The sequence below is a fragment of the Cynocephalus volans genome, chromosome 4 (assembly GCF_027409185.1).
Source record: "Cynocephalus volans isolate mCynVol1 chromosome 4, mCynVol1.pri, whole genome shotgun sequence".
Taxonomy (NCBI): Eukaryota; Metazoa; Chordata; class Mammalia; order Dermoptera; family Cynocephalidae; genus Cynocephalus; species Cynocephalus volans.
The window spans coordinates 148326717-148348020 of record NC_084463.1 but is presented as its reverse complement, the minus strand read 5'-3'; the positions used below and the strand labels follow the sequence as shown (position 1 = coordinate 148348020).

The 21304-nt window shown below is 34.0% G+C and overlaps 1 protein-coding gene and 1 pseudogene across 1 annotated transcript; both read left to right on the top strand.

Moving 5' to 3' along the window:
* The first annotated feature begins 5283 nt into the window (after positions 1-5283).
* Positions 5284-6231, top strand: LOC134376815 (olfactory receptor 8J2-like). Its single transcript, XM_063095343.1, has one exon. The coding sequence runs from the start codon at positions 5284-5286 to the stop codon at positions 6229-6231; it is 948 nt and encodes a 315-aa protein (XP_062951413.1).
* Positions 6232-17014: 10783 nt separating this feature from the next.
* On the top strand, positions 17015-17954 carry LOC134375786 (olfactory receptor 8K3-like; annotated as a pseudogene).
* Positions 17955-21304: the final 3350 nt, after the last annotated feature.

Below are 21304 nucleotides of genomic sequence, written 5' to 3'. Positions count from 1 at the left end.
GGGCGGTCTCCTGGCTGGCTTGTGAGTTATGATGCTGGAGGAGAGGGTCTGGGGGAGGCCTCATGGCTGGCCTCAACCTACCTTGTCCTGTTACCAGGTTCTTGAACCTGCCACAGGAAAGAATTCAAGAGCAAAGTCACAGTAGAAATTGACAACAGTTTTAATATATTGGATAAGAGATACAGATTTCACATAGAAAAAGTGTGGCCTAGCTCCAGAGACTAAGCAGGGCCAACACCAAGTTTAACACAAAAGTAAGAAATATACACTTAAAGTTTTTTACAGAGTGCAGGCTGGCTCAAGAGAGTGAGCAGCCACTTGCTAAAAGCAAGTTTGATACAAAAGAAAGACATACATACCCCACACTCACTCTTGGTGAGTGAGCAGCAGCCCTGCCTTGTACTGGGATTCCACTTTTACAGTTTTGCTCTCTAAGACGTATGCGTACTATCTAATGAATACTCAACTAAGGGGATGGTTCCCTATTGTGGAACATAATTGTACAAGTACTCAGGTGGTCTCCTTTTAAGGCATGTTCATTGATCAAATTCTATCACATGCACTGAGTATATTTAAGAACTTCCTGTGCTCATTAGCATCCTTAGTAGAAGGCCATTTAAAGAATAAATTCCCTTCCACTGAGCATGCTTGGTCACTGAAGTAATACAAACTCAAATAAATTCCTTTTACTCAGTGGGGCGTGAGAAGAAAAGGGGCCTGAGACCTTGAGGACTGACTTGAAACCCAGAGGTCTGTCCTGAAACCCAAACCCAGGGAACCTGAGCACTTCCTGTCTCACAATGATGCTCTCAGACTTAGCGTTTTGCCTGCCTCACAAAGATAGGCTTACTATGTAGCATAATGAAGACTCGGGATGCAGAACATAGCTCCTATAAAGTAAATTTACTTCAAAGAAGAGATCAAACTATAACATAAAACATTGACAACAATGTAAATTTAAAAACAGTAATTTTCAAAACATCTTTGCAATGTTAAAGGAATGCCAAACAGGGAATTGTCAGAACTGGTGAGAGAATGAGGATATTATGAAAGACTTTGTTCTACCACTTGAAATACAAGCACAACCTACATTACAGAGGAAGTATAAACATCACTGTCTCATGGGTATTTTTTGGGCTTGGAGAGAACTTCAAGAGTATTTTAAAGTTGATAAGAGTCCTTGCAAATTACTCTTTACCTTCCAAAATCTGTCCATGATTTTATCATTTTTATTTTGTATTATTTCACAGACTACAATGTGCCAGCCACTTATTAAATATTAGGATAACCAAGACAAAGAAGAAACAGTTGTGTTCTGCCCTAAAGGAATAAGTACACTAGAGAATGATATGCAGGTTGCCCATGTGTCTTTATCATAGTTGAAATTGCAGTAAAGATTGATTACAGTACTTGAAATGAATATGTCATATTTGATCTTAGTATTTTAAGAAAAATATTTTTTTCCTTCATTCACTTGTTGATTCCTTTATTCCATCAGTTAGTCAGTCAGATATTTTGAATATATACTCTTAATACAATTTTAGAAACGGATAATAAAGATGAAAAATTCAGTCATACCATTTGCATTTGCAATGGTTATAGATTAGAAAATTCCACACAAAATAAAAAAAAATAGTTATACATGCATAATTAAAATGTTTATCTATGGTTTAAAGAAAGATCACAGGCTTATGTAAAAAAATGTAATTTTTACCTAAACAGTGAAAATTAAACACTAGAAATAAGGCAAGGTATTTACTGGGTAACTGAGGAATTTCATCAGATAATTTGATATTCAGTCTCTTTATGCCCTTCACATGAGAATTTCTGTTTTATAATCTCTGATTTTTACGGCATATACATCAGGGCTTGCTCTTGATGCAGAATGGATTCTTTGCCTTCAGTTCTATTCCCGATATTAACATTAAAATTGACCCTTGAGGACAGAATCCTGCTCTTTCTAACAGTCCAATTTTCTTCATCCTAGGGCCAGCAGCAGCACTTCCAGCTAATATAGGAATACAACTTAAGGAAAACATTGTTCGCTATTCACTATGAACATCAAAATGAGTCCCTAGGTAATCTCTACATTTCTACATTATCTATATTATCACCCTTTGGGTGAAATTTGGATTGAAATCCTGGCTAATGAGGATTCAATTTGCGTACATCTCCCTAGGGAATCAGATCTTTTTCTGGGAATTGTTTTTATCATGTTTAGGGGCTGGGACCTAGAAACAAACACATTTCAATGTGAAGGACTTCAGGGCCTTCAGACACTTATAAAACTCTTCCACATCTTCATGAACCAATCTTGGGAGTGGATCTCAGCATAACTCTTTGCACAGGTAGGTTACTCCAAATATTTTACTTATTCCTCATCGTAACTGTGAATATCAAGTATCTTGGAAGCTCTATCAATTTAAATTAGACTTAGGACTGAAATGATATCTAATCTGAATTTTTTCCCAAATTACTCAAATGTCTTCCCACTGAGTGCCTAGTAAAAGTGATGATGATATAATGTCAGTAATAGTATATACATCCCTATTAAATATACATCCATATTAATACATTGGACTGCTTGACTGTTTATACAAAACGGTGAATAGCTCTTGCAGGAAGAATATCTCACATTAGAAGGAAGAGTGTTTTTTTTTTTTCCTACCCTAGAACTAAGAGATATTTCAGAGGACAGTCTACACCAGAAAGGAAACTTCTTAAGTGTCTCTAAACTATATGATTCCATGTTCCCAGGAAAGGTTTACAAAATTACTTAAATTAAATAAACAGAAGAGGACGTTTTTCTTCTCTTCTTGAAGTTTGTGTTGTCCAGTGATAAAAACCCCAAATGATCAGATTCCCCGGTGCCAATTGTCAGATTCTATGTCCCTGGTGGACACTTAGAGCTCATTTTGAGATTCAGTGTTCGTCACAAACACAACTCATATCTCAACAAATTTAAGACAAATTTCACAGTAAAGAATGAAAGGATCATTCAACAAGCTATTTAAAGTTTAATTTGCAATATGATTTCCCATCCAAATGGTGGCACTTTTGAGAGTAAAATAAGGGTTTAGGTATATTTTAAAAATTTTGTTTACTGAGAATTTATTATTTGGGTGATATACAAATTTTTTATATTCAGAAACTAATTGGAAAAATATTGTAAGAAATTATAATATTTCTTAACAGGAACAAATGTGAACTCAAATAAGATTTTGAGAAAAGAAAGGTAGGAAAAAAACTGGGACTGTTCTACAGAAACTTAATTTTAGTAACATATTCTTACTGAAATTAAAAGCAACCCTAGTTCTGCGTGTACTTGAGTAGAGAAAGGAGTTAAAAAAGGTAAGGATATTTGCAAATACTCTCTATTCCCAAAGTTAATTCCACAGTTTCATAGTAGACAGTCAATAACTGCTGTTGTTACTCTTTTGTTGCTGTTGTTCAATTAAGGAAAAGTTGACAAAATATGTATGTCAGAGTGAACAATGGACTGAGTTGCTTTATTTATAGCAATCATGTGGGATGCATTTTAAGCAAAGTAAGTGTTGAAACAATGTTGTCCATCATAAGGTAACCTGTTCATAAAAAATGTAGTCATATTTATGTGCAGCAGTAGGACAGAAAAGATATGGGATGGGTGGGACAATACAATCCCATCAGCTCATCAGCCTCATATTTGGTGTATTGAATTAAGTATCTTTACATCACAAGAAACAAGCACTGAAGAGTTAAGAGAGAATCTGGTTGCAAGAGAGTATGTTTTGCTTTGTTAAATATATAGTTAAACACAGTGTGTCCCAGTTTTTTAGTATACAAAATTGTCATTCAGTTGCTAGTTGTATTTAAACTGTAAAGCCCCCATAAGGTGGAATGTATTACTGAGATTGAAATAAGAAACTATATTAAACATCATTCAAAGAATTCTAATAACAATAAACTAAGGTAACATCAGTTTCTCATTTACTTGGTACCAAACTCTATGCAAACAAACCTATATATGTTCGTTATTTCATTTAACTTGCACAACAGAAGAATACAAGTTTGTGAAAAAAATCCCACAGACAGTAATAGGTAGACTAATAACCAAACAACAAACCAAACTTGTAAAGAAAATCACACAAAATAAAAGCATAGATCAATGAAGTTTAGACTGTCCTGTTAATCAATATCTTACACTGATAGACTCTGGAGTAACTTTACCTCATTGAGCCTCAAAGGTCTCATCAAACATGAAGTAATTATATCCACATTCAAGGACACTCCTGCAAAATAATGGGATCCTTACTGCAAAACACTTGCTGTAATCCTGGGCACATATTATTTGGCAAATAAATATTAGCACTCTCTCCTACTCATTTCTCTATTCAAGTAAATCGAAGTAATCAACTTTAGCTAATAAAAACTGTAAGTAATAAAATTTTTAAAAAATCAAAACAGTCTTTAAACAAGTAAAAGAGAAGAGGCATAAGCTGGAAAGGGAAGGGTCAGAAGAGCTGCCAGACAAAATAGTAGAGGAGTCTGAATAGCTATAAGTCAGAGTGACAGGACAGAACCATTGCATCTGGAAGAAGAAATCAAATGTGATGAAGTAAAGAAGATTTTCAGTTTCAGACTGCCACTTCAATGGAACAGTGCTGAGGTATAGGCCTTTTTCTGGGCAAGTGAATCTGAATGGTGTGACAGAAATTAATAACTGCAGTGTACACTATTTCCAACAGAAATACTGAAATTTCCAAGGATGATTAATGACAAGGTATGGGCTGGAGAGGACATTTAAGGAATCTCAGAAAAACATAACTGGAGGTCCCTCTGGCTCATCAACTTCCTAAAACCTGCCCTCTTTCATCCTTTTAAACACGTAGACAAACAAACATGTGCTTCTGTGTACACACACACACACACACACACACACACACACACACACACATAAATGCATATGTATTCATCCAATACCACATGTTAATATAATTTATATATGTATAATTATATCCACTCTACATACACTATATACAACAGTGATGAATAAATTAGTAGTTCATTTACACAGTCTTAAAAACCTTAACTTTTTTCTGGTAAGTGTATTTATGAATTTGTCAAAATATTACTAGAAAAACAGTTAAGATATGAAAATTTTAGGTTTGTCAACCAAAATCATTTGATTTTTTCAAAAAAAAAAAAAAACTAACAGACTAGCATCTAAGAGAAAAAAAAACTATTTATTACCTACTAATCTCTTTCCATTTTTCCCAGCAAGAGATGAATTCAACAGAGTAAATGGCTTCTGGCAATCTCACCCAGGTGACTGAGTTCATTCTCTTGGGTGTCTCAGAATGTCCAGAGCTCCAGATTCCCCTCTTCCTGGTCTTCCTGGGGATCTATGGACTGACTGTGACAGGAAACCTGTGCATCATCACCCTCACCAGTGTTGACTCCCAACTTCAAACCCCCATGTACTTTTTCCTCCGTCACTTGGCTGTCATCAATCTTGGCAATTCTACCACCATTGCCCCTAAAATGCTGGTTAACTTCTTGGTTACAAAGAAAACCATATCTTACTATGGCTGTGCAGCCCAGCTTGGTGGATTCTTACTTTTTACGGTGGCTGAGATTTTCATGCTGTCAGCAATGGCCTATGACCGCTATGTGGCTATTTGCAACCCCCTGCTGTACATGGTGGTGGTGTCTCAACAGATCTGCCGTCTGCTGGTTTTCCTCACATACCTCCAAAGTCTGACCACAGCAGTGACTGTCACTTCCTGTGTGTTCTCCTTGTCATTCTGCTCTTCCAACATAATCAACCATTTCTACTGTGATGATGTTCCTCTGTTAGCCTTGTCCTGTTCTGATACTTACCTTCCAGAAACAGCAGTATTTACCTTTTCAGGTACCAATTTATTTTTCTCCATAATTGTTGTTCTCGTATCCTACTTCAACATTGTCCTTGCCATTTTGAGGATACGTTCCTCAGAGGGACGACAAAAAGCCTTTTCCACCTGCACTTCTCACTTAATGGCTGTCTCTGTGTTCTATGGGACTCTTCTTTTCATGTATTTGCAACCAAGGACCAACCACTCATTAGATACTGACAAAATGGCCTCGGTATTCTACACCCTAGTAATACCGATGCTGAACCCCATGATTTACAGCCTAAGGAACAAGGATGTGAAACAGGCATTGAAGAGATTCCTGGATAACCCACTGAAATCCTTAAAGCTAATGTAAATTTAAAACTAAAACTATCTTCATTTAAGAATTGTCATTTCTTCCTAAAAATGCTGCTATTAAAAGTGGAAATAAATGGTTAGAAACTCCATTAGTCTCAGTGGAAAAACTTTTAGTTGTTTTTGTCAAAAACTCATACATCCAAACAAGAAAACAACACACATATATAATAAAGAGTAATTTGAAAATAAGCGAGCACATGTTATAAGCAAAATGTAAGTTAATACAGGGTTTGTATAATTTTTAATGAAGGAAATTGAATCTTGATAGCAGAAGGTGGACGTATGTGAGGATCAGTTTTTGGAAGGTTGTCAAGATTCAGATCACCCTCATTGCAACAGATATCTTTTCTTCAACTATTCAATATTTTATATTTATTTTTGCACTATTTTATACATCCAATCCTCAACTCTTGTGGAACTATTTTTATTTTATACTTAAAAAAACTTTGTTTCATGAGAATAAAAAGACTTTTAAGAGAAAATGAAAATTAAGCTAAATGTGTTCAATACAATGGAAATAGGACATGCGGAAAAACAGGGTAAATAAAAAAATTTTTTTTTTCCTTTTTCAACCTTCTCACTTGGCGCTTGTACAATGAAGCAAAATGTTAATATATAATTCATTTTTCATGTAATATTAAAACAGTTGCATAGAGTTAATTGTCTTTGTTATGAAGCCATAGTACCAAAGACTGCCTTTTTCATATTTTTGTTTAGTGTGATTTTTAGTGAATAGTTATTAGACAACCCTTCCCACCACCACCACCAAATAATGACATTGTCTTCAAAGAGTCATTAATTCTCAAGAGTCCTCCTGGTCAAATAATAAAAAGCAGTTAATAGTTATTACGAACCATATCTATGTACATTTAAAATTCTACTAATATATGATGGAGTAAGAAAAAGTCAAACTGACATTGGAGGAGCAGTCAGGATCTGGAAAATACTTCATTTGTGATACCTCCAAGGAGGTCAGAAATAACCAAAAATTATGCACTGCGATACTCAGGTCAGTGAGTGAACTTCTAATTTCAGTTTTAAAGAACCAGAATACCCAAAAATGACAAAAAGGTCACACTATGTCATGAACATATCCAGTCTGAAGGGACAACATCGGCAATAATTTGATAGTATTAACAATTATGCTTTTTATTTAATTTATTTATGCGTGTTTCTTTGATTTTACTTTATTCTGGGTGTATTTTGCTGCATCAGCTAGTATCCTGGTAGTTAGAGACGTATACTTCCCAGTAGGAAATGATTACTTTTGGGTCTAGATAGGTGAGCAGAATTGGACTAACAGAGCTAAACTCACACTTGTGTTTCTATCAATCCCATACATATCGTTAAATGAACTAGGGCCAATAGTGAGAACAGTATTGTTAGCTTTTATTTTGTTTTACACATGGTTTCCTTGCTTTTTCCATTTTCTAAAGGTTGCTCACAGCCCTCAGCTCATCTTCCAGTTCCAACCAGCAATCCCATCACTCCGGCCTCAGCTCCACTGACTCTGTCCTTCTTCCTCCTGCTCCCCCCTCATGCTTATGTTGAACCTATGCAGATAATGCATGAGGCACTTGAAACCTCAAGACCCTTAATTACATCAGTACATTTTTTTTTTCCCATGGAAGGTAACATGTTTACAGTTCTGGAAGATTGGCAAATTGGAGGGGACATGACTTTACCTACTGCATCTATTTTGATATATTCTTTTAGGTAAAATAATGTCCCCCTCGTACTGGACAATCTAAAATCTTGCCCCTTGTTTTATTCACTACTACTCAATGCTATAGTTTCACAAAAATTTACACACTGTGTGCCCTTGCAACACTATTTAGATGCAAAATTTGTGCTAATCAAATGAATCATAGCCTCCTTTGAATGAAGAAGGAACAAAAACCATTCATTTCAAAAGTTCCAAAAGTGTGTACACTCATATACTCACACTCAAATAATACTTGTCATACTTTTATTTAGATGTGATGAATCAAATCAATTAACTTACCAGATACATCTGCCAAGCACAATTTTCAATGAGATAATTTAGGAAAACTAATTTGTCAGCTCTCATTTCCTATTGGGTAAAGTTCACCCCATGAAGCATTAAATTTCCTGCTCTTCCACGTTATGTCTATCTGGGTGCCCAGGAGGTTCCATGGCATCTTGTATTTGAGTTAACAGCAGACCCTTGTTGGGTGATAGAGGACAGAGGAGATGCAGGACACAGTCAAGGAGCAAGTCATTGAGCACAGCTTTTACATTAGGAAAGACCTAAAAAATAATCTACAAGGGCCCTTCATTTTGTAGCTGCCACCAGGGCAAGAGCTCTTACCCAGTTTCATAATATAGAATGTAATGTTTTCTTTCCAGGACATGTGTGTAAATCTTGTGTGGGTCACAGACTGAATCCTTTCAAGTACCTGAGTTCCAAAAGTCATCAAATTTCCCCAAATTCAGAAGAGTAGTAAATGCTGTTTCACAAATTTAAACCCCCCAACTCACTCAAAGATCATATTTTCCTAGAAATTCATTTTGTTTTAAAGAATTGTCATTTATACATCTCTTTTTTTTGTCTTTTTTGTGACTTATACATCTCAATATTTTGTGCTGATCCCAAAGATCTATGGTTTTTTAAACTTTCCTACCACATCAGGAACCAAAAAAATGATCGCACTTGAGAACATTAAGAATTTTTAAATTCAGAAGCAAAAATGAGGAATTTTAAGGTCTCCAATGGAATTGTATTGCATTTACAGTCTGCATATGTTTATTTTGAGTACCTAATGCCCTCTCCCTGGCAGTCCACAGGCCTTCACTCCTGTTGTCTGTACTAATATATGCCACACCTATCATCTCTGCTTTCCAAAAGGCTATTTCTTTCAGCCACCTTCATGGAAATTAAGATTTCCTTTCAAAGAAATTATTTAGAATAGAAGTAGATTTCACTAAAACTTGTAAGTATGAGTGTTTCATGGATACAAACTTACTGCTAGATGGGAAGAATTAGTTCTAGTGTTCTACAGTTTTGCTAGATGTCAATGCCTAGCAATAATTTTTTTGGACATTTTTAAATGGCTGTAGGAGAGGAGGTAAAATATTCTCAAAACAAAAAATTATAAATGTTTGTAGGTTTGTAGTGATGGATATGCTAGTTATCCTGGTTTGGTCATCACACATTGTATACATATATCAAAATATCATTCTGTACCCCATAAATACATAAAATTATTATGCAGCAATTATTATTTTTTTAAAGAAATAGACTTTACTGAAAATTGGAGATATGGGTGAAAAGAAGAAAAATAGAGGTTTATATTGTAGCATTAGTCCTCCTTATTCTTAGAGCAAATTTACTTTGCTATAGAATTTCCCACTTGCCCATCTTAGATATTCTTCTAAATTGAAATCACTGTACTGGCTCCTCTCTCTTGCTCCTCTTCTTCATGTTCCTCCTTTCCTTTCTCTCTGCATCTCAACTAAAGTCTGTACAATTTTTCTTTTCTCCTATTAAACAGAACCGTTCCTGAATGGCATGAGAAGAACCTTCACAAATTATTCCCCCATTGTCACGTTCTATTCCAAACTTCTGTCCTTTGATGGACGCTATCACTACTTGTAAGGATATTTCTTAAGCAAAAATGCATTATGTGATTGTAGCAGTTTTGTTGACACGGTAGCTGTGATAGCAATTTCTTCACCTCATCTCACATAATGTATATGACTTTGAGTTAACTAAAATGTCTACTTAAAAATTCTGACAGCAAAAGCAGTTTGAGCTACAATGGTCATAATTGGTTTCTAATGATTAGATATAGTTTATGCAATATATATGTCAAAGATATAATAAACTATATTACTGAATGAATATGTTCAGCAATTGGAAAATACCAGTTCTAGAACAGAAACGTACTGAGGAAAGCCAATCTGGACAAGCACAGAGATGGAAAGAATGGCTTATGCTGAATACAATGCTGATCCCACACACGAGTGAGGCTAGAACTCAGCTGTTTTGCCAGAGCCAACTGCAAGGAGGATGAGAAGTAATTCATCGACGAGCCCAGGAGGAAAAGAGAAGAAAAAAATTGGTGATCAGCCATCCCATCTGTGTTGTAGTGTGCGTTTCAATTTTCATGTCATTTCAACAACTAATTTATCACCATTATTCAAAATTGTCCATCTTATCATTTTTTTAGTCACATGTATTAAAAGTATATGAAAATATTTGTTTACCTGTCTGTGTTATAATCACTAATTTTTGTTGTTTTTGTTGACATGGATTTTGCTTAATAAATCTTCCTGTTTCATATCCAGGCCAGTATTGAATTACTTAATAACAAGATATATATAAGCTGGTAAATAATTTTGGCTTCATAAAATTTAACCTGGCGTAATTATTTATTGCAATTCCTTACCATATGTACATACAGTACATATCTATAAGTTGGATGACAGGACTATGAAATTCTCATGTACAGATGTTGGAATGTACACTAATAAATATATTCTTGAAATAGATCCATTCTTATTAAAATAAATTATATTTGCTTATTTTTCCTGAAGCAATGACCCACTCTAGGAGATACTTCACAGAGATGTCATTCATGGAGCACTGTGGAGACACACACAAAGATATTAATTGTTGTAATACTTGTAGAAGTCAGGAATTGGTAACTATGGGAACAAACATATATTAAATTACAGTATTTTGATTCAATAGAATTCAGGAAAATGTTGATTTGTATGCAGTAATCTGAATACAGTTTGGAAACATGTAGATGTTTGAGAACTTTAAGTATCAAAATGAGATATCTAACAACATATGTGTACACATGAAAACATGCACAACATTTACTTTATAAGGCTGTATTCCCTTTTAAGGACTATGCCAACTTTGTAGAGGAGGCATCAATGCAGAGAAGGAGAAATGAGTGGGGATGGAAGATGAGGACTGATGATTATGGGATATAGAATTAAGGTATCATTAACTTTGAGTTCTTTAGGTTAAAAAGAAACAAAAATAAGAATTATACCCATACTCATAATTTGTATACTTTCTGAATCTTTAAAAAGCATTATAGGACATATTTGAAGAGTTCTGTCATTGTCCACAGACATAAAACTAGGCCAAAGCCATTGTGAGAAATGCTGAATGTTGAAGTAATTAGCAGTTGATTCAAGCATGAACCCAATAAACAGTATGCTTAAACCCAGATATTTGAGTGGGGACAGTACAAATTAACAACAAATAAAAGCAGCCAAATTGTATATAAAGAACAGTTTCTCAACAGGGAAATCAGAGATGCCCTGAATAATAAACAAAAACCTGAAGATGTTTCTTTTTCTTATATGCTTTGGGGACAGCCAGGAAATTGCATTCAACCTCCCAGGAGAGTATTTCAGAGAGGAGAGGTGCTCATAAATTGTTCTGGCTGTCGCTGGGTTAGTAATCACATGGGAAAACTAGAACCCACTCCTCCTTTTAGGTGAGTAGTTGGCATTGGTCACCATGATTCTCACATAAGCTCCAGTGACTTTTCTTGACCCATGTCTTTAATTTGAGGTATAGATATGGACATAGTTACTAATGCCAGACAGTACACCATACCAGATATAGCAATAATCTCCTTTCATAACTATGTTTTATGAAACAATGATGTGTTTTTAATACTATTTTTATGTTCTTTGAGGGTAGTAAGAGACCTTGTTTCTCTCTGCTATTATTTCTATATTACACTGGGATTCTATACAATAAACACTCTGAAGGGCCACAGAGCATTCTTCTTCAAATGCTCCACCTAGAGTGATGTCTAAACTAAAACTTTGATGTTCAGGTGTGAGGTTCTGAAGCAAAAAGTGAGTGTCTATGCCTCAAATGCTAGTAGCTCTTTGGTAGGATTTTCAATTATTTAGGAGTGTCATATTATCATTGTGTCTTGTTATCATGCATACACAGAGATTTATTTGAGGCCTTTTGTAGCCTTACTTTACTAATACTATTCAAGACTGTGTTTGTCAGAGTATAAATTCCCTGAAGAGTAATCCCTGATGCATGGACCTGCGTACATAATGTTATTTGTTTGGTGGCATAAGTGAGGAAAGGGGAATATGAGACAAATAAGGTTAAAGCTAATGAAGTGGGCAGCAAAGAATAGGTTATTGCTGTAGGCAACTGGGATTCAATACCTAGAGAGGTGTTGAGATGTCCTGCAGAAATCTAGGAGTTGTTCAAGTAAAGCCAGGGGAGCTTTGGTATTTATCCATTGATTCCTGTCCCTTATTGCTTGAGAATTGCTCCTTGACACAGTAAATTTCAGGCAATTCCTGGCTGCCTTGCATAAGGTCTGAGAAAGTTCTCCAGGCACTTGGCCCTAAGGAAAAGAAGGAAAGCACTAGCACAAAGCTGCTAGCAAATCAGAAGAAATCTGCCAAGTCTGCAGACCAAGTCAGAGGCGGGCCAAAATGGTAAGAGATGAGGAAACAGATGGTTTGGTACAGTGATATGTGCAATAGCAAGTGATAGAAAAGCTGAAATAAAATATTAGACATTATAACTTAAGCTAATATGTTTACCACACCACAATAATAGGATGCTTTTCTCCCTAATATTTCTGAATTAAATATGCAATGTTCATATTGATGGTGAGGCTTAAGGTTTGAAAGTATCTCCTATCATATTTCTAATAGGGGTAAAACTGAGTTTAAAATCAGTACAATTAAAAGGTCAGGTTAATCCTTGGAAGAATTATAAATAATGTATGTTCATTCTGTTTTCAGTATTGGTGAACTTACCACATCTTAAATACTTTATAGTTCTAGGCTTGGGTATTCTCTTTCCTTTTGCATAATGTACCTAGATGCATTGGGAGGTTTTCATTCTTAGTTGATTTTCAACAAGGGATTTAGTAGCACTGTGTCAGTAACTGGAGTCAAAGCTCAAATAATTTTTAAAAAGATGCTCCTATAATCCTGATTGCTCAGGAAATTACAGGGTTTTAAGTGTTATGTTCCAGAAACTGGGGGAAGAGACCAAATATAGAAGTACATTTCTTATTATGGCACACACCTTAACACTTCCTAGTTCTAAATTTGGATATTCCCTTTCCTCTCACATAATGTACTTAAACGCATTAAGAAAAGAACTTTCCATACCTCTCCACAGGTTTCAACTATATGGCACAAGTACACACAAATTATATATGTCAGCACAAAGGATTTATCCCAGTTATTTGAGAATCTAGCATAATGGATTATAATTATATCGAAAACATGCAGCTTTAAAAAAATCTACAGGAATTATCACGGGCCAAATAGTGGTTTGGGGATTGACTTTGAGCCCTGAAACTCATGAGTATAACACTGCACTTCTTTTATGAAGTTACAGAAGTTTAATTCTTACCTAGAAGAATTTGCCAACCCGCATTCCAAAATTGTAATTTAGATTAACACCATTTTTTATCATCCACAATGCCCCAGTGTTGCAGTTAGTATGTCTCTATTGAGACAATGCATTTTTCACAATAAGGAATGGAAACATGAACAAGGGCTCATGACTGTCTACTGTGTTGCATGAGAAAAATACAAGTGTTTGGCTTTCTGTCCTGTAGTTTTTAAATACTTAATATTTGTACATATTTCTGCTGATGCTAACGTATCCGAAGACTTCTGAGTCCGAGGTATGTTTTAGAGTTATTCAAGACTCTTCCTCCTTTCAACCTCTTTCTCTTTTCTCCTTCCTTTGAGTGGTAGCACAATCTTCTCAATTTGACAGACCGTTTATCTCAGTTGAGGATATCTGCAAAATTTTACAAGATACTCAGCTGAGATTGTTTATTTCCATTTGCATGTGGGGGTATCCTTAAGCTTCAGGTCCATTCCCCAATTGTTGGTGTAGCTGTGGAGTTTGTGTCCAGATAAGAGTCAGGCTTGTTGCTCAGTTTTCCTGTTTTTTTTTCTGCCTAATGAGTGCTGGAGCAGTGGTGGGGAGTGAGGAATCTAAGACTATCCACTCAGTTGAGTTTCAGAAGAATTGAAGAGATTTGTACAATTAAAATACAGTGGGTGTTGGGATAAAGAGGTCTGACAAACTGCTCACACATCTGTGGATAATTTCTTTCTTTGGATATAATGGTTGCAACTTAAGGTATCGAACTTTTGCCACTTTCTTTGTTGTATTGTTGGTAATGAATGTTCATTCTTACTTTTTTGTAAATATTTTGTTAATATTGTGAATAGGTTTTCAGATAGAGTAAATTTTATGGGCAATTATATTCTGTCTAATTAATCTAGAATTTCTATGCTAATTAATTTTTTTGAAATATAATTTTATTTAGATAAATGGTGCAGTGCTAGTTATTAAGGTTACACCCCCCCTTTTTTTACATTAAATTCTTGATATATCTAGGATTGATTTTTATATGGATTAACTGAATATCCAGTTTTGTAATACTCTGTTGGGATAATAATTCTCTCCTGCTCTTTTTCTTTTATAGACTTTTTGCCACACTGTCCATACATGCTACCCCTGTCTACACCATGGTCCTGTACAATGATGGGACTTTTTCTGATTTCCCAATTCTGTTCAATTGATGTGTTTTTCCATTCCTGTGTCAATTTCACATTGTCTCAATAACCTAGCTTTATCATTCTTAATATCTCATAGCTCAGGTCATTTTCAAGAGTCTCTTACTTATTTTCATCATTTGCATTTCATATATACATATTAGAATTACTGTCAAATTCTAAAATCTCCTCTAGTAATATTTTGATTGGAAAAGCATGAAGCATGTAGATCAATTTGGCACAACTGGCAGTTAAACAACACTGAGTTGTATAACCCAGGAACATAGTATTTCTAGCAGTATATTTAGGACTCTTATAACATTTTTAAATAAAGTATTAATTTTCTTTTTTTTAAGAGTAAGTTCAGTCTATTTTTTATAAGGTATTCTATCAAATTATGAAATTTTCCCTCCGTTTTATTTTTTTATTGTCTTTGACCATTTTTAGTGGTATTAGTTCTCCATTTATTCTAAAGCCGATTATTTTTTAACTTAATTTGATAATATGGTGAATTTATTTATAGGTTTCCCTAATTAAATTTCTCAGCCAAACATGAGATTAACACAACTTAAAGGTAATCTGTTATAATTATTATATGTTTAAAAAATGGATAGCAATTGACATTAATATTGTTTACAATTTTGTATCTATGTAAATACAATGGTGGTTCTACAATAATGCTTTTTATTATAACATTTTTAAAAAAAAATCAGTGTTTTGCTGGCCTCCTAGGATGAATTTCATTCTAGTCCTCATTTTTTAAACTCTGGAAGAGTTTGTACAGAATATAGATGATCATTTTTCATGAAAGTTTGGAAGTATCTGTCTTTAAAAAAAATTGAAAAGGGAAATAGCAGAGGTAGAGGAAAAGCAGTCTTCAAATTACAATTGTTAATTCAAACCATTTGATACTTGATGGAAGATGAAATAAAGATATAAAGATAGTATTTAAAGTCAAATATAGTAACTATACTCCTTTCTTATCAATGCCATGTCCAATTGGATTTATCCAGATCAAATAATTCTTTGTCTTCTTCATGTCCACTTTAAGTAAAATTTGAATACTTTAGAGTAATCACACAATATCTCATTTCTCTTATTTCTTATTACATTCCTTTTCATTCATCTATATTCTTCATAAGAAGATACTGTTTGCCCATCCCTGTTAGCCTTCCCTATAGTAGGGTGATATTTCTAATTGTTGGATAAGTATAGTTGTAGGTAATTTACCTGATAATTTCAAGTGGTAAATTAACAAATATTTTTAAGTAAATTGTTACTTATCTTAAAATATGCCAGACAAAATATATAACTGTAACCTTAAACACATCATTTCAACCTTACCATATTGTTAAGGTTAAAAAAAAAAAAAAGTAGGGATGCCTGCTTGTCACTCCTTGTCAGACTGAATAAAATATAGATGTATAACTTACATGATATTTAACATAGAAAAAAAAATCAGAAAGTTTGCACTCAAGAGTTGAAGTTGGCATACACTATTCCAGAGGAAATGAATAAGTTGCTTATTTGGGTTGTTTGTATGTTATGTAGAGTGGGGATGTTGGGAACTCCTACAACCCAGCTAAATGACTTCCTACCATTACAAAACACCATTAGTCAATGCTTAAAACACATAAAAGCACAGTGGAGTGAGAATACAATATTAAAGATCAAATGGATAATGGAATGAGAATATCATTTCTATATGTGGAGTTGTAATGAGAAGAAGTAAGTCAAAGTCTGTTATATAAGTTAATCATGGTTTCTATGATTGAGACAGAAGCTACAGGGGTGAGAAGGAAAGGGTCCCTGCTTTTTATTATAATTTCCTCTAATAACTGGATTTGGTATAACCAATTATATGGATTTTTAAATAAAAGAACATTTTTTAATATAATATATCAGGATTTCCACTCTACACCAAAGTTTTTCTATGGTATGTTGCTGACAGAATCAACAAGCAACTGTATACACCTTGTAATGATAACCAGTATATGACACAAAAATAAAATGGCTGTTATGTAACTCATGCTGTAATGGTTTCTAAATTTCATTCTGGGTTCAATAGCAGAAGCAAGTCTTATTTTAAATTACATTATCAAAAAGAATAAAAAGACATATGTTACATGTAATGATTTGAATACTACAAATTCCATAGGTGATATGATCTGAAATCCAATGAGTTTGGATTCTTCCCAGAGTAAGACTAATTAATGGCCTGGATGGATGAACAGAATACAACACTACTGAAAGAATTCATTCTCATGGGAATCACAGACCGTCCTGAGCTGCAGGCTTCCTTCTTTGGGCTGTTCCTCATCATCTATGTAACCACAATGGTGGGCAACTTGGGCATGATCATTCTCACCAAGATGGATGACAAGCTACAGACACCCATGTACTTTTTTCTCAGACATCTGGCTTTCATTGATCTTGGCTATTACACATCTGTGGGACCCAAAATGTTGGTAAATTTTGTAGCAAATCTCAATACAATCCCCTATAATTGGTGTGCTGCACAGCTAACTTTCTTCATCATGTTCATTATCAGTGAAGTTTTTGTTCTGTCAGCAATGGCCTATGACCGGTATGTGGCCATCTGTAACCCTCTGCTTTATACAGTTGTCATGTCACAAAGAGTATGCTGGGTGTTCGTAGCAGTCCCCTATCTCTACAGTGCCTTTCTCTCACTGATAACTACCATAAAAATTTTTATTTCATCCTTCTGTGGCTATAATGTCATTGTTCATTTCTACTGTGACAGTCTTCCTTTGTTAACTTTGCTGTGCTCAAGCACACGTGAAATTGAGCTGATAATATTGATCTTTTCAGCATTTAATTGGTTTCATCTCTTCTGATAGTCCTTGAGTTCTACATACTGATCCTTGTGGCCATCTTCAGGATGAAGTCTGCAGAGGGCAGGTGCAAGGCCTTCTCCACCTGTAGATCTCAACTGATTGTGGTAGTTGTATTATATGGGACTCTGCTCTTTATGTGTGTGCAGCCTCAGTCCAGTCACTCCTTTGATACCGATAAAATGGCCTCTGTATTTTACACTCTCTAATACACATGCTGAATCCCATGATCTACAGCTTGAGGAACAAAAAGGTCAAAGGTGCCCTGCACAGGTTATGTAAAAGTCTGTGCAAACATCCTATTTAAAGTTCAGTATAGAATGAGTATGCAATAAATTAGGTTACAGACCACTGTTTGATAAGCCTTTATAAAGCAGTAATGTTTGAAAGGCATGGGAAACTAGAAACGTATTCCTTGTTTCAAGAATTTCTTGTTTTCAACATACAGATGATCAAGTGCTAATCATCCTTTTGATCTCCACTTTGATTTTTTCCCAAGTTCAGTGTAAGTACCTAAAGTCTGGATCACTGTTCTTACATTGCCAAATACATAAAAAAAAAAAGGGGAAGCCTTTTTGTGTCCATCTCCTATTAAACTGTTTTGTTTTTATTAAAGACATTCTTGTATCTTCAAAAATATCTTTCCCTTATGTCTTAACCCTGTTTGAATCCCACTGGAATACTCACATATAGATGATTGCAGTTACTGCTTTATGCACTGGGCATATACACAGTAGAGAATAATACTCCAAAATAACTGCCTTAATGACACTTTAACTAAATCTCCCTTATGGCAAGTGGCATCTCAGATTTCTCTGGAAATATGTTATTGATCTCCTGCTCTCTAATAGATATGCATTGCATGCATATATTATAATCTATACATAAATATATTAATATGTATCTTGAGAAGCAAAAATAAAAGTATAATTATATTCAAGGGGCATAATTATGTACATAAAAATCCAAAAGTTTCTATAAGCTAAAACTTTAGAAATATTAATTGAAATTTGAAATTGGCAAGGTTGATGGATATAAGGTTATCAAATAAAAGATCAAATATTTTGCTATACAGTAGCCAGAAACAAGTGAAAATTACATGTAAAATTTTGATTACAGTAGTAACAAAAACTTTTAAAAACTTAGGGAAAAACCTAATGAAGGATTCTCATGACTTCACTGCTTTAAGTACAAAAATATTATTAAGTTATTAAAGAGTACATAAATGAAGCAATACACCTTGTCCACAGGTGGCAAGAAATAAATTTAAAGAAGTTCATTCTTGCTAAATTTCCCAATAGATTTAATGTAGTAACAATCAAAATTCCAATAATATTTTTAAATATTCAGGTTGATACCAAAACTTATTTTGATATGCTAAGTATCTACAATATCCAAGTCAATATCTTGGCAGAAAGAATCTGAAGGACTTCCAATACAGATATCAATAGTATAAATAAATATTTATTATTTTTAAAATTGTGGCATCAGTTCATGCACAAACAGATGTAAAAATAAAATAAGTTAAAACAAAGTCCAGAAACAGACTTCCATGAAAAATTTCACTTGATTCAAAAGAAAATTTCTACTGCAATGTATTCATGAAAGAATGGTTTTCTCAATAAACCAACCTAGTTCAAGTAGTTTTTCTATGTGAAACAGTGAACCTTAATTATTTACTTTCACCACATACAAAATTAATTGATGATATGTATTTTAGGTAATGCATGTTAAATAGCCTAGTTAGCAATGATACAAAGTATACTCAAACCAAAAAGACATGTTGCATACCCTAAAAGTGTACAATTTTTCATGTCAATTAAAAAAATTAAAAGTTTGAAAAATAAAATTTGAAAATTAATTGAAATTTATTATGAATAAAAATGTTCATGGAAGAACAACAAAGTGTCTGAAAGAAAAGTAAAATACTACCTTCATGACTTAGGATTAACCAGATTTCTTAAACAGGATGCAAAAAAAATAACACTAAAATATAGATAAATAACACTGTATTGGGGGGGAAAAAAACCTAAACTTTTATTTATCAATGTACAGTATAGGAGAATGAAAAGGCAATTAGTATATACACAACCAGCAAAGCGCTGACCGATTAAAAGAAACACTAAACTAAGGAAAACATGGACAATGTCTAACACATAAAATCAGCATGATATAGACAGTCAACCTACAAGTAAAAAAGAGCAAATGACCTGAACAAATCCTTCACATAAAAGATATCAAAACAGTCAAAAAGAATATCAAAAAAAGTTAACAAAATTTATGTTAAAAAACTTAATCATTAGATAAATGCAAGTTAAGACCATAGTGGGATATCACTATGCACTAATCAGGGTGGCTAAAATTCAGAAGTTTGTTTTACTGAACAAAGAGGAAATAAAACGCTCTTTGTTAGCAGGTGACATGATGGTCTAAGTAGAAAATCCAAAAGAACTGACAAAAGCAAAAAAGAAAAAACAAAGCAAAAAAAATCCACTTCCTGGAACTAATAAGTGATTTAGCAATGTTGCAGTATACAAGGTTGAAATACAAACATCAATATTGTTCCTATATATCTGCAATGAACAAGTGGAATTTGAAATTCAAACTGATTGTGTTTATATTTAAATTAGCACCCCATAGAAATGAAAAACTTTGGTAGAAGTCGAACAATGTATGTATAATATCTATATGAGGAAAGCTAGAAACCTACTATGAAAGAAATCTCTATAAATAATTAAGAGTTATTCCACATCCATGGATCAGAAGACTCAATATTTTCAACACTCAAGATGTCAGTTTTTCCCAAATAGATCTATAGATACAATCCCAGTCTAAATCTCTCTTTTCCTTTTGGAATTTTGAAAGATGATTGTAATTTTTTTTCAGAAAAGTAACAAAGATAATTATGAAGAAGAAGAATAAGATTTGAAGGAGTTACACTACCAGATATTATGACGAATTATGAAGATCTAGTAAGAAAGAAAACATGGTATTTTTGTAAGGACAAACAGACCAATCCCTGGAACAGAATAGTGATTCCAGAAACAGATTCATACATATACTATCTATGATTTATGATAAAGGCATCATTATTTTCCAAAAAGGGAAAGGATGATAAATGGTATTGGGTAATTTGTATATGTATTGTGAAAAGAAAAACAGAATCTACAGACCTACCTTACACCCTTTTCAGAATCAATTCCAGTTAAATTGGAAATCTAAATGTGAGATACTAACAAAACATATTTTAGAAAAAAACACGGGAGACATTTTGGGATATTGAAGAATGTACACAATTTTAAACAGAATACACGTAGAAATAACCAGATTTAACTAAAGAAACTAAAGATAAATTGAAAATATTTTAGAAAGTGTTGTTCATTGTACAGGATTGAATTATCTCCCCAAAACTCACTCAAACTTAAATTGTGTCCCCCCACATTTTATGTTTTAGAAACTTGCCCCCACCCCCAAGTGACTGTTAATAGGGTGGGAAATCCTATTACGGTAGTTGAAAGGTTGATCCCTGAAGAGGTGATTAGCTTGTAGAACCATCCTATGGTGAATGGATTAAAAACGGTGGTCAGGAGCATGGTTCCAAGGGCTTTAAAGGAAGTGAGAGGACAGTCTATCTCTGTCTCTGCTACACTATTTTTT

Coding starts and splice junctions, on each gene's coding strand:
- LOC134376815 (XM_063095343.1), top strand. CDS start 5,284: ATGGCTTCTGGCAATCTCACCCAGGTGACTGAGTTCATTCTCTTGGGT.